Genomic DNA, 13,950 nt, shown 5'->3' with positions numbered 1-13,950 from the left:
CTATTAGTTATGAAACAAGTTGCCGGCTCGGATCTGATATCGGATCCAAGACCCACAGGTTGCTGACAAATGAAGTCCCTACTTCAGATCATATTATTAGCACTAATCTTACTGTCTCAATGTCTGCTGTCGGTGGAGGTGTTAATATCACACCTCTAGTAGTCTACATACTTCCTTACATACCTCTCAACCTGGAATCATCAAAAATCTGGACAAAGGCCATGAAAAGTAGGTACATCAAGCCCAAAAGCTGTACACTCATTAACATTACATTTGCATAAATAATTATGTAACCCCACCCACTCCAATGTAATTGTGGGATACTAACTTTTAAACACAAATTGAACAGACAAAATATTAAACACAAAATATGACCAGAACAATACTGTTTAATGTATATTACATTTGAATTTGTATCAGAACCTGTGTAAAATCAAAATAAAATTTTATTTAAAAAAAATAAAATTAACTGCTTCTACACTAATATTAAATAATCAAAATATAACCAGAACAAAACTGTTTTATTTACATTAACATATGAACTTGTATAAAACACTGAAGTTGCAGGAAAACTCAAATACAAATTTCTTTTTTTAGAAGAGAGGGGGGAGCCTGCAAAAATAGAAACAGTTTGTATAAACAGCGGAAGAACCAAAATTTCCCTTGATAGTTTCAGATTCAGACTATATTTTGGTTCTGAGGCCTTTCCTGCCAGAAAAAATAATCTCTACCTGAAAGAACAAAGAAGCAGGGTTCAGATCCAGTGATCAACTTTAGCTAAAGATGAAGGACTTGAGCACATTAAACTGCACTGTTAGCAGTTTGTTGTCCATTGTGGCATGCCAGGCTGTAAAAACAGTTATACTAAGCTGGGTTGCAAACAGAGAGGAGACAGAGCACTGTTAGCCTGAAAGACTGCAGTTCTATAGCTGATAAGATTACTTTGTAGTTCTGCAGGAAGCTTGCTAAATACTACCTATAAAAATGTTTATTATTTTAATGTCTTCTAAATAAGTTACCACCAAGATTTTTTTACTGCATTTAGCCTAAAGGGCCTTATTAGGACTTACAATAATCACATTAATAATAATCCCAAAATATAATAAGGCATTTTATTTCCTCTTAATCTTGTAATCCCCGTAAACAATGTTTTGTCCTGGATGACAAGGAAATAATACACATCCTGTCTAAGCTCCTTCATTTTTGGGGATAAAGAAACCTCATACCTCTTTCAGAATAGATTTGGGATAATGGGATACAAGAAGAATAAGTTACCTTTTGGCAGAAATTTTTACAAAAAGAACAGAGGAGGATGGAAAATCCCTTCTCCTATATTGGACAACGAGTAGGTAATTCATTACCTTCAGATATGAAAGAGACATTTGAAAGGCTGGATAAACTTATGGCTAAAGAGTTAGCAACATATCTTAATTGTTTAAGTCTGCAAAGATATTTAGAACTGAACATTACACCTAGAGGTTTGCATGCCTTTAAAAATCCCACTACACCGTTTGACCTACAGGATGAAACCGATAAGGCGTGCCACAAGAGGTGGGTAACAGCTGCCCACCAGTGTTCTATTGAATGGGTCAACATATTGGTGGAACGCGATAAGGTCAAACAAACTAAACTTAAAATTGATAGAACTAGTACTTGCGAAATATTATCTGGAGCTATAGGTGCAACTCGTATGGAACAATGCCTTAAAGACATACAAAATAAGCTCATAGAGCTAGAAAAAGAACTGCTTAATGTTAAAAAATGTAAACTAAATCGAGACATCAAAGACTATGCAGCTGATTCAGCGTTTTCCCGTCCAGCCAATAAGAAACTACGTCAAGGCGTGCGATTTGCGGAGCAGGAGAGACCACAGCGCAATGGTGGATCACATACACACTCGGATGTTTCTACTGAATGGGAAAGAAAACCAGGGGAAGGTGGTGATTACCCTACATTGCCCGCAGCACAGAATCCTGTGGAGTTTCAGCAGTCCTTTCGCAGAGGGAAACTGAATGGTTTTGGAGATGGAGAAAGATTTAGAGATAACGACAGAGAAGCGGAACACGGACAGAGACCATTTACTGGTACATATGCAACAACACAAAGGTACAAACGAACCAGAAGAAATTAATGACATTTTTCAAACAGTTACTGATACTAATGTGGACACTACATATATCACTAATCTGTGTGGTATTGATTTAAATAATGAAACTGTCTCAGTTCTTAATCATGGTTTAAAATACATTCCTACAGTTTTACCTCGTGTACATATTTTGAAGAGTGATATCTATAGGTTCATACGTAAACTGCATTTAGCTGCTTTTTTTCGGGGTAAAAGTGTTTATAATTTTGATAACGAGAATAGTAATGTGATATCAATAACGTCTTCTGATGATTCTGATGACAGTTTTTATTCTTGTTCATCTGATAATTTGGATATAGTTAATTATACTGCATATAGTAGATTGGATACATCTAGAGTGAAAATTAAAAGTGCTTTTGTTCCTCCATTTACACATGAGGGCATAAAAAACTTCGCAGCAATGATTGATTTTGCTGTAGAAGAAATATATAATACCTTTGAAGCTAGCAAATACAAAATTAAATATAACCTGACTAAATTAGAGTGGCAGGCTCTGCAAACTCTAATTAATAATCACGAATTAGTAATAAAGCCAGCAGATAAAGGAAATAAAGTGGTACTTATGCATTATACTCAGTATGCTGAAATGTGTTTAGAACATCTTAATGACATTAACACCTATAAAAAATGTGATGTTAAAATATATAATAAGGCATTAAAACAGTTTGATGATTTATTGCATAAAGGACTTAGACTAGGATATTTTACAAAGGATGATGTAATGAAGAAGTTTAAGACAAATAATTGTGAGATAGCCTTATTTTATTGCTTACCAAAAGTACATAAAAATGCTATTTTTCCTCCGGGACGTCCAATTGTATCGGCATGTAATTACTTTTTACATAATATGGGAATTTTTTTTACACAGTTTCCTACATCCTTATGTTGTTAAGCAAACATCATATATTAGAGATAGCTTTGAATTTCTGGATAAAATCTCTTTAATAACATGGACACAGGATATGTTTTGGTTTACAGCTGATGTAAAAAGTTTATATACAAGCATTAGACATGAATATGGATTAAGAGCATTAAGAAAAATATTAGGTGATAATCCTCAGTCTTTTTATATTAATGAACTAATGGAATTTTGTCTTAAAAATAACTATTTCTATTTTGACGGTCAATTATTTCATCAATTGAAGGGCACAGCTATGGGGGCAAGTTTTGCCCCGATGTATGCGAATGTGCTAATGAATTCTTTTGAATTAGAATTTTTGTATCAGTTAGAATTTTTTAAAAAATATGTAGTGAGTTACCATCGATATATTGATGATTTGATTTTCATATGCAAGGGTGGTATAGATGACATAGAAGTTTTTAAAAATAATTTACAAAAAAATCAGTTTGGTTTAGAGTTTGATGGCTTTCAATTGGGCAATAAAGTAAATTTTCTAGATTTAACTTTGGAAGGTAGGGACAATGGTAAAATAGCCACTAAAATTTATATAAAATTTGAAAATAATTTACATTTTTTGGATGGACAAAGCTATCATCCATCTCATCTCATAAAATCTTTACCATATGGGGAATTTATTAGAATTATGAGGTTGTGCAATAATAGTGATGAGTTAGAAATAGAACTAAGGAAGTCCGTAGAGTTATTTATTAGAAGAGGTTATAATAAAAAAGAAGTAGAAGTATCTTTGCAAAGAGCAAGAAGTAACAAATTACATATAAATGGAAATAAAAAAAGTAAGGCCAAAAAAGAAAAAAATAATTATTCTGATAAGCAAATGTTTATGGTTTTGATGTATGATTTAATAACAGAAGAAGTTAAAAAGGCAGTACAAATGTACTGGCCTTTTTATTTAAATATAAAGATTTGTTAGAAATAATTCCAAGAAATGTCACATTCTCTTATAGGAGAGGCAGAAATCTTAAAGACATGCTGGTACATGCCAGATACTCTAGACCTAATGATAATTTAAAATTAGAGATAGGATTAATGGGTACATATCAATGTGGCAAGTGCATCTCCTGCCAATATATAAGTAGAACATTTGAACATATAAATGGTAGAAATTTTAAACCTTGTGGTAAATTTTCTTGTAATACAGTAGTAGTGGTATATGCACTAAAATGTCCCTGTGGACTGTTTTATATAGGAGAAAGTAAAAGAGCATTCAAAGTTAGACTTCAGGAACATATAAGGGATATAAAGAATAAGAAAGTAGAAAGCCCCTTCGCTATGCACTTTAAAGATTATCATAATAGTCAACCAGACGGTTTGTTAGCAACAGTTTTAGAACATATTATAATAGATAATAATAGTGATTTGGTTAAGCAAAAACTTTTATACAAAGAGACTGTTTTTATATTAAAATATGGCACGATGACACCTAGTGGTATAAATGTGGAATGTAATTGGAGAGTGTTTTATGAATTAATGAATTTCTGATTAATTGTTTGATTGTTTAATTGATTGTTTAATTATTGCTCTTAGATGATATAAATACTCATGAAATGTTCTGTGTAGTTATTCTCCTTGAAGGCGTGAGCCGAGGCGCTAGAGAGACTAACAAATAGTGTTGGATCTTTCATCTGGTCGTATTATTTGGATTCTCTACTATTTTTTATTTTTGGTTGTATATATAAATAATACACATCCTGTCTAAGCTCCTTCATTTTTGGGGATAAAGAAACATCATACCTCTTTCAGAATAGATTTCAGTATGTGATAACAGAAAATTATTCTATGAGACTACTGTCTGACTGGAACTTTATAAGAAAGCCCTTCTCAGATATTTAAAATTACAGTTTTAAGTACATATTTTATGCGCAGTTGTCAGCTGGGTACTAACTCAGTACCTTAATAATGAATTTGTCTGAACCTCCCTCAGTTGATCATCTACCCGAACAAAATGCACTATTATCACACATTTGAAATGCTCTTTTCTACATACCAAGCGAGTTGCACTACATTTCAGCTCCTGCCCTGCCTCCTAGTTTAAGGTCGGATTCATTTGCTTGAACTACAAAAATGGAATGAATAAGAAAGCCTTTCTCTGTTATTTAAAATTACAGTTTTATGTACATATTGTATGCAGAGTTGTCAGATGGGTACTAACAGAGTACCTTAATAATGAATTTATCTGAACCTCCCTCAGCTGATCTACCCAAACAAAATGCACTGCCTTCACACATCTGAAATGCTCTTTTCTACATGCTAATTACCAAGCAAGCAGGCAGTGGGATAGCTAGAGCCTGTGCTGCACCTCACAAAATCATGATCAAATGGGGCCCTCCCATACACAGCCCCCCCCCCGCAGCCATTCCAGTGTCCCATTACTTGGCTATTTCTTCCCATTTCCTCCCATTTACCATAAACAGTAATGTGCATACCGCTTTATCATTTACTTCTACAGTGATTATTTGGATTTCATTTAAAACTTTTATTTTAAATTTTATAGCACAAACACTAATACACATCTGCTAAACAAAGCAATACAGTCTTACAATGAAAACAGAAACTTCCCTGCCCTTGAAACTCACAATCATTGAAACAGCACTGAAACCCACATTCAAAGAAAAAGCATCTGGCTAGTGGTGGATAAAGTTTACCTTTGGGCTGTTTTCAAATCACTGGTTCCTTGCACACATATTTAGGAGCATGTAAGCATACATGTGTTCTTTGATTCATCTTCCAGACTGTATTAAATTAAACTTCTTGTATAATACAGCACACTTGTTAGAGCACTTTTTAAACCTGTTTTTAACATTTTCCAGTAAGCAATGAAACAAAATGTATGAACCAATAATGATAAAAACTGCCCAACTGAGAACATTTCCATCATAAAAGTCTACTCAACCTTCTATTTTTACCGGCTCGAGGCTATCCTATGTCCCATAATGCTAGGCGAAATACACCCAGATCTCGTTTGATAGCGAACAATATGGACAGACATGTCCCACCACTAGAAAAAGATAAAATTGAGAGCTATGTAGAATTATAAACCCTACAGCTCGCTTGTCAACAGGGCTACCAAAGGGGAAGAAGAGCTCTAGCTGAAGGTATGATCCTGGTGACAAAGAAAAACTCACCCAATACTCTAGGTCTTTCCAGGCTAGGGGGATGGAGGGTGGGACGCAAGAAAGAAGGCGAGAAGAAGACAACTAACATGGAACATTATGGTAAGTACATAACTTCTTAATGTTAAGTTGTCAATCTCGCCTTCATTCTTGCTGGATGGGACAGCGTCCCTAGCACCTTAGTCCTGGGTGGCTCAATGGAACAAACTCTTGAGTACAGTGGAACCAAAATCAGCCCTATTTCTGGAGGCAATATCCAGTTTGTAATGAGAGATGAAGGTATGAGGAGAGGGCCATGTGGCCACTGCACAAATAGAGTCCATAGGTAATCTCGCCTGAAAAGCAACTGAGGAAGCTAATGCTCTAGTTGAATGAGTTCTAGGCTTGGTAGGGAGCTTCTTATGCCTCAACTGATAGGTTATAAGAGAGGTCAACCATCTTGACAAGGTCACTTTAGAAACCGGAAGGCCCTGCTTCCCTTTGGCGTAAGACAAGAAGAGTTGCTCTGATTTTCTCGTTGGCTTGGTTCTATCCAGATAGAGACGTAGTTGCCTATGGGCATCCAAACAATGTAATTTTCTCTCCGCTCTATCAGTGTAATTTGGAAAGAAAACTGGGAGATCAATGGTCTGATTCAAATTTTTTTCTGAGAGTACCTTAGGTAAAAAGGATGGATTTGTCCTAAGAGCCACTCTATCTTTGTGAAAAACAAGATAAGGGGGGCGGACAGAAAGTGCTTGTAACTCCAAAACCCTTCTGGCTGAGGTAATAGCTACCAAGAAAAGTGTTTTCCACGAGAGCAGTTTTAACGAGCAGGAGGCAGCAGGCTCAAAAGGAGGTAGAATTAAAGACGACAGTACCAAATTTAGATCCCATGGTGGAGGAGGGTCTTTGACTGGGGGCCTAAGTAATAGGGTACCCTTCAGAAAAGCTTTGCAGAGCTTATGAGACATACTAGACTCTGACAAGCCAACATGGAAATTCGCAATAGTCGCCAACTGGACTTTGATAGTGGCTGAAGAGGAACCTTTTTGAAAGAGTTCCGCTAGAAAATCTAGAACTGTTTGGACAGGGGCAGTAAAGGGATCAACTTGGTTCCTTTCTGCCCAAATAGACAAACGTTTCCATTTACTTGCCTACGTCCTTCTGATGTTAGACTTGTGAGAAGCAAGGATAATCTGACATACTAACTGGGAGATTAAGGGAAGTCTGGCTAGGGTTGGAAGTGGAGCAACCAAGCTGTGAGGTTGAGAGATGACAGGGATTGGTGCAGCCTGCCTGACTGATGGGTCAGAAGGTCTGGCACAGGATCCAGATGCCAGGGCTGCTCCAATAGATGACGTTGTAGGAACAGAAACCAGACTTGTCAGGGCCAGTAAGGGGCAATGAGGATCATCCTGGATCGCAAGGCAGTTGCTTTCTGGACTAACAGAGTGATTAAGGGAAAAGGGGGGAAAGCATAATGGAGACCCCTGGGCCAATCATGGACTAGAGCGTCTCTGGGAGAGAGGCCCGGAAGAGGGTGAAGAAGTCTTGACTTGCTGTTTTGAGGGGTTGCGAAAAGGTCGCAGCAAGGCTGACCCCACTTTCTGAAGATTTGGTCCACTACTAGTTGGTTGAGAGACCACTTGTAGGGCATGAGAATGTCCCTGCTCAGCCTGTCTGCTATGACATTGGACTTCCCGGGAATGTGTTTTGCTACCAGAAAACGCTGAGAAGAGATCGCCCTTTGCCAAAGTCTGAGTGCTTCCCGACAAAGAGGGTAGGACCTGGTTCTGCCCTGTTTGTTGATGTACCATACTACAGACATATTGTCTGTCTGTATTGCAATCTTTCCAGTGGGAAGAGAGTGCTGGAGAGCCTGCAATGCCAACTGGACCGCTCTCATCTCCAGGACATTGATGTGCAAGTGGCACTCTAAGGGTTGCCATGTGCTCTGGACTGTCCTGCCCTGAAAATGCCACCCCCACCCGATCAGGGAGGCGTCCGTTGTCACGGTGGCAACCGGCGGGGGGAGAACAACCGGTCTGCCTTGAAGCACCTGGGGTGAGTCCATCCACCACGATAGGTGTCGTTTGCAAGACTGAGTGATGAGAATCTTGTGTGACATGGGAAGCTGCTGAAAGGACCATTGGGAAAAAAGCATCCACTGTAGTATCCGCATATGAAAATGAGCTAGGGGGAGCAAGGTGATTAATGCAGCCATCAGACCAAGCGTTTTCAGTACAAACCTGGCTTGGACCCTGTCCTCTTGTAGCAAGACTTGAACATGACTGCGAATGTTGTATACTCTTTGTGTAGGAAGTTTTGCTGACAACTCTTCCGTGTTTAACACGGCGCCTATGAAGGTAATATGCTGACAAGGCGAGAAGGTAGATTTTTTGAAATTTATAGAGATGCCTAGTGCTGTGCAGGTTTTTACAGCGTAATCTGGCTTGAAGAAGCTGATGCCTGGTGGTGGCAGTAAGGAGCCAGTCGTCCAAATATGGAAACACCTGGAATCCTCGACGTCTCAAGTGAGCCGCAACCACTGCCATGCATTTGGTAAGCACCCTGGGGGCTGTGGGGAGGCCAAAGGGCAGGGCTCTGAATTGATGGCAACTGGCTCCCAGCCGGAAGCGGAGAAACCTCCTGTAGCGCCTGTTCATTTTGATATGGTAGTACGCATCCTGAAGGTCTAGAGAGCACATCCAATTGTCCTGACCCAGAAAGGGAAGAATGGACTGTAGCGTGACCATCCGGAATTTTGTTCTTTGAACCGATTTGTTCAGTCTGCTGAGATCCAAAATAGGTCTCCAGTCCCCTGTCTTTTTTGGTACCAAAAAGAATTTGGAGTAGATTCCGGATCCTTGTTGGTTTGCCGGGACTGGCTGGATGGCTCTTTTTAAAAGCAGCTTTGAAATTTCTAGTGCTGCTTAGTCTCTCAGACCGGGTGGAACTTCTGGAAGAGGCCCTTTTGGTTGATGTGGGGTGTGGATAAAAGGATTTTTGTAACCCTCGGATATGATCGACCGTACCCATCTGTCCTGCGTAAGGGAGAACCAGGCTTCTGGGTACAGCAAAAGTCTTCCCCCGACTGCCTCCGAAGGTGGACAGTCGGGCAGCTCCTCAGGGGTGCTGAAAGGGTTGGTCAGAGAAAGATTCTCTGCTACCCTGATTCTGCGGACCCCCCCCCCTTGCCCCTAGGGCAGCGTGTGTTATTATTCCCTCCTTTGCTTCTAGAGGGAAGCTCACCACGTGCGTCCGGCAGAACTCCCTGAGGTCTGCGGAACCACATCTTCCCGCCCTTTTGACCCTTAGGATACGGTCTAGAAGGGGCGGAAAACCAGACTCCCACGGCAGAGAGAGTCTTGCCTTCCTGTTCACACCTGGTTAAGGTGTCCTTCACTTGAGGTCCAAAAACAGCAGAACCATCAAAGGGGGTGTTAGGTGAATGATGCCTTGAAGGGGTCAGCAAAATTGCAGAGCCGCATCCAGGCGTGTCTCCTTAGAGCAACACCCGTACCTGCGGATCTACTCGCTCCATCGGCTGCATAAGAGATGAGCCGCATGGAAGAGTTGATGATAGAGTTCAGGGTCCCAAGCTGGGAGTTGATCTTTTCCTGAGACCCCACAGCTGTTAGGTCCTGCAATGTTTCACCCAGTTCCTTGAGAAGGTCCCTCTGAAGTCGGGTGAAATGGCATAAGTAATTCAGCGACCACATAACAAAGGTCGCTGAGGAAAACATCCGCTTGCCGTACCTACCCATCGTCCTAGATTCCTTATTAGGAGGATGGACAGGTACTGAAGGGTCACCCAACTCCTTCTTAGTGGCTGCCGCCTCTACCATGGAATCCACGAGGACACCCTTGGAATGAAACTGCTTATCTGTGGGAGCAGTAATAAATTTTGTGGGCCTCCGGGGAGTTGTTTCCATAGTATTCGAAGCCGTCCACGCCTTCTGAGCCACTACTTCCATAAGTGGGTCGAAAGGCGGGGACAACCAGGAGGTGGAAGGGCGAGAACCAAAGGCATCCAGGTACACCGACTCGCCCTCGGATGGGTTAAGGGCAGACCAGTTCCCCCTCTGAGGATCTCTAAGATGTCAGAGAAGGAGACATCCTCGGAGGGGGACCCTTGGGGACCCTTCCGAATCATCCAGGTCGGTGTCAGATGTCACTCACTCAGGAGAGTCAACATGTTTCCTCTTACATGTCCTCTTCCGAGGGGGCTCCCCCGCAGGGTCAGGGGAGGCCTCGGAAGAGGAAGAAAGGCGCAATGGGGCAGCCTGGAGCGTCTGTTCTCCTCGCTTGGGGTCAGGAGGGTAGGCAGGGGCCGAAGCAGGCAGTGGAGGGAGGGGCCGAGGAGGCCGACACTGGTGCTGGTATAGGAGTCAGCACACTCCTCATTACCTCAAAGGCGCCCCTGTCAGGCAGAGAAGAAGGACCCAACTCCGAGGAGATGAGAACTCCCCCCGGCACTGAGAGGGACGGCTCCAAGGCCGATGTCAGGGCCAAACTCACCTGCGCCGAAGCTCCGAGAGGGAGAGTGGGGTCGGACGAGGGTCCGATGCCACTCACCCCCCCCGGAGCCGACGAGGGAGTCTCGGCGCCCGGATCCCTCCAAGGATGGAGCCAACAAAGGAACCAACAGGGGGATCGGTTTCGACGCCCCCACAGTACTCATCTCGACGGCCTCCGGCTCCAAACTCAGCAGGGTAGTCGGAGGAGGAACTTGAGTGGGCGAAGGGGTAGCCCCTGTCTGTTGAGACCGGCTATGTAGCAACTGGGCCAGTGCCTGCGACTTTAAAAGCCGGCTGACTACCCTCTCGAAGTCATGGTCCGAAAGCCTGGAAGACCTAGAGGAATGAGATCTATGGCTCCACTCCGACAAGAGTAGAGACTTCGGAGCCAATCTAACCGACTCGAGGGACGGAGACCTGGAGCGCTTTCTGCTCGGGGATGGCTCTGACACTAAAGTTGGAGCCGACTGAGGTCTAGATGCCTCTGTTCTGGCCGGAACCCACGAGGCAGTAAGAGCACCGCTCGGCGCCGGCTCCGAACATGGAGCCGACAATTTGGAGGGCTTTGAAGGTTTCCCAGCCATAGTCTTAGCCGGGGAATCTTCAAGCTTTAACAAGCCTTTAAGTATAGGTTTGTATCTGCGCTCCTGCAGGACTCTAGGGCTAAAAGCATGGCAGATGGAACAAGAGTCCTCCAGGTGCAGAGGGCCCAAACAATACACACAAGAAGTGTGACCATCTGTCAGAGACATCTTCTGACAGCACGAGTCACACTTCTTGAAACCAGATACCTTAGTATCCTTAGACATACTGAACAAAAACAGCACACAATACCCTAAACTATAATAACAATTACTATAAAAAAGGGAACTACCACCAAGTAGGACAGAATTCCACACACACACACACACACACACACACACACACACACACACACACACACACACACACACACACACACACACACACACACACACACACACACACACAGAACAACCTGGGGAAAACTGTACTACAAGGGGAGGGTCAGAGGCCCAACCACCTTAAGGGTGGAGAAAAAGGGAGATAACTAAAAGGGGAGAGGAAAGACTAGTCGCTAACTACACTGATAACAAAGGAACAAAAAAGGATAAAAAACTGATTAAAACGTACCTCAAAAGTTATCAATAAAAATATACGACCTGGAGCCGGTGAAAACACAACCTCGTAGCTAAGTGGCAAACGAGATCTGCGTATATTTCGCCTAGCATTATGGGACATAGGATAGCCTCGAGCCGGTAAAAATAGCTCTCGAGCTTTAGTATTCGGCCAAGTCGGAGCATCCAGCAAGAATGAAGGCGAGATTGACAACTTAACATATTGTCTGCTACATTACACAAATGACAAGCCTTAATACTGCAATAGGGAATGGATAGTAAAATGGATAACATGCTTACAGTTACTAGGTATCTCCTCCAAAGGGGGATATTCTCAGGACTGCAGCATCCATCCCCTTTAAAAGTACAACAGTACAATATCAGCAATACATCTACATACTGTGGGAGAAGAACCCACAGCCTTTTGCCACATCAATGTTATAATATATTATGCACACCAGCCCAAAATAATATTTCCTTTAATGTTTCACAAATTGTAATATCCTAGAACCTGTACAACCTGGATGTATTTTGTTAACTAAGTTTTGTTAGCCAGATATAAGCTTTCACCTGACAGCAAAACGTTCCTTTCTGTGGTGTGTGTGCTTGGACTGAGATAAAGAAACTCGTAGAATTATGTTTATTTGCATAACTAACAATATAAATAGCCCTGAATCTCTCTCAAGATGTGTAACTTAAGAGTACAAATATCACGGACAGTTTACTTCACCCTTATCTAAGGTTTCATCAGATGCCATGCAATGGTTTGTAAGTCATCCAGTTTTAGGAATATTAACTCATTTAAGCCCAAAGCACATTTTCTGTGTACTTAAACCACATATAGCTCATTATGGCATCCCAATTTGTTTGGTTTGGCTTCCTTGTCTACTTGAGTCACAAGCTAGTAATAGGTAGTATTAGAAAGTGCAAGGTGCACAGAAGAAAATCTCACTAGGATTGTTAATCCTGGATGTTCTGCAGTGGAGTAGCTAAACATGGATTTCTCCTTATTATTCATATTTTCATAACTGACAGATTTGCATGATATTAAGGGGCATGATGTAAAATGCCTTGGTGGGAGAAAGAAAATACATTGCCAATGTGCAATTTCAATATGTTATACTGGAGATATTGATAGTTACTTGCTAGCAGTTATGAAAATATGAAATATTCCCATATGTACTTAACCCACTGACACTTATGTGATGAAGTAGGTGCACTTCAGATGGCAGACTAGCATGCTTTTCCTGAATATTATTTTGGATCATGTTCATTACATTTAGGTATTTACTGCTCACACAAAGGATTTGTTCTGCAACCTTTAGTAAGAAGGGGCAATAACGTACAACGGAGTACTGAAGGAAAGGTGACTGGCAAAAAACAAAAGGCAAGAAAATGGAGAACCAGATGCAGAGAACTAGTTGAAACAAATGGAATGAAATGAAGGAACAAACAAGACAGGCTTAAAGGATATAAGCCGCCTTCTGTCATCACAGACTTATGCATATACTTTAAAGTACTGAAACTGTGCCAGAATTATAATTTGTAAGCTTGCACATTCCAGTCATCCACTACATCCAGTTAGGAGTTGATACATAAACTTACCACAAATATTTGCTCCCATTTTAATGTGGACATAGCCATCTAATCCCCATGTGGTACCCCAAGAGTTTTTCACTATCCAGTATGGCACATCACCTGAAAAAAAACAAAGAATTTGAGCAATATTAAACAATTAACATTCATATGTAATTATACAACTATGAATGTGAGTGTCACTGTTATAGTCCCAATGCCTGTCAGCTTTTAACAACCTTATAATGCTTTCTACAGTCAAATGGTTTTATTACTTAACGTTAACAGGTGGCATCTTAGCACTGCCTGTTAACAGTAAGTGACAGAATATCCCTCTAGGAAAGATTAAAAAACAACTAAGGCTATGCCGATGAGCATGTGAAGTTACTGTGCACAGAAACAAAGATGCATTGTTCATAGGTGTTTACTACGCTAATGGCCCTAGGGCCTTTACATGCCTAGCCTTAGGATTACCCTGGCATCATGCCACCCGACTTTAGTTCCCAGCATACTTCTCAACCTGGAAACATCAAAAATTTGGACAAGGCCCATGAAAAAT

General features: G+C 41.3%; 1 protein-coding gene across 3 annotated transcripts in view; it reads right to left on the bottom strand.

The window, feature by feature from the left end:
- CTSO (cathepsin O) overlaps positions 1–13,950 on the bottom strand; it is a 466,290-nt gene that overhangs the window by 75,669 nt on the left and 376,671 nt on the right. For 2 of the 3 annotated variants that reach the window (XM_044062444.1, XM_044062446.1), the window contains one exon: positions 13,422–13,514. The exons of the other annotated variant lie outside the window; for it this stretch is intronic. In XM_044062444.1, coding sequence (XP_043918379.1) covers positions 13,422–13,514 — 93 coding nt within the window. The remainder of the gene's footprint in view (positions 1–13,421; positions 13,515–13,950) is intronic. 3 annotated transcript variants of the gene reach the window in all.

The sequence above is a fragment of the Protopterus annectens genome, chromosome 2.part1, assembly GCF_019279795.1.
Source record: "Protopterus annectens isolate FY-2018-M chromosome 2.part1, PAN1.0, whole genome shotgun sequence".
Classification (NCBI taxonomy): Eukaryota; Metazoa; Chordata; order Ceratodontiformes; family Protopteridae; genus Protopterus; species Protopterus annectens.
This window is presented reverse-complemented; position numbering and strand designations above follow the sequence as displayed.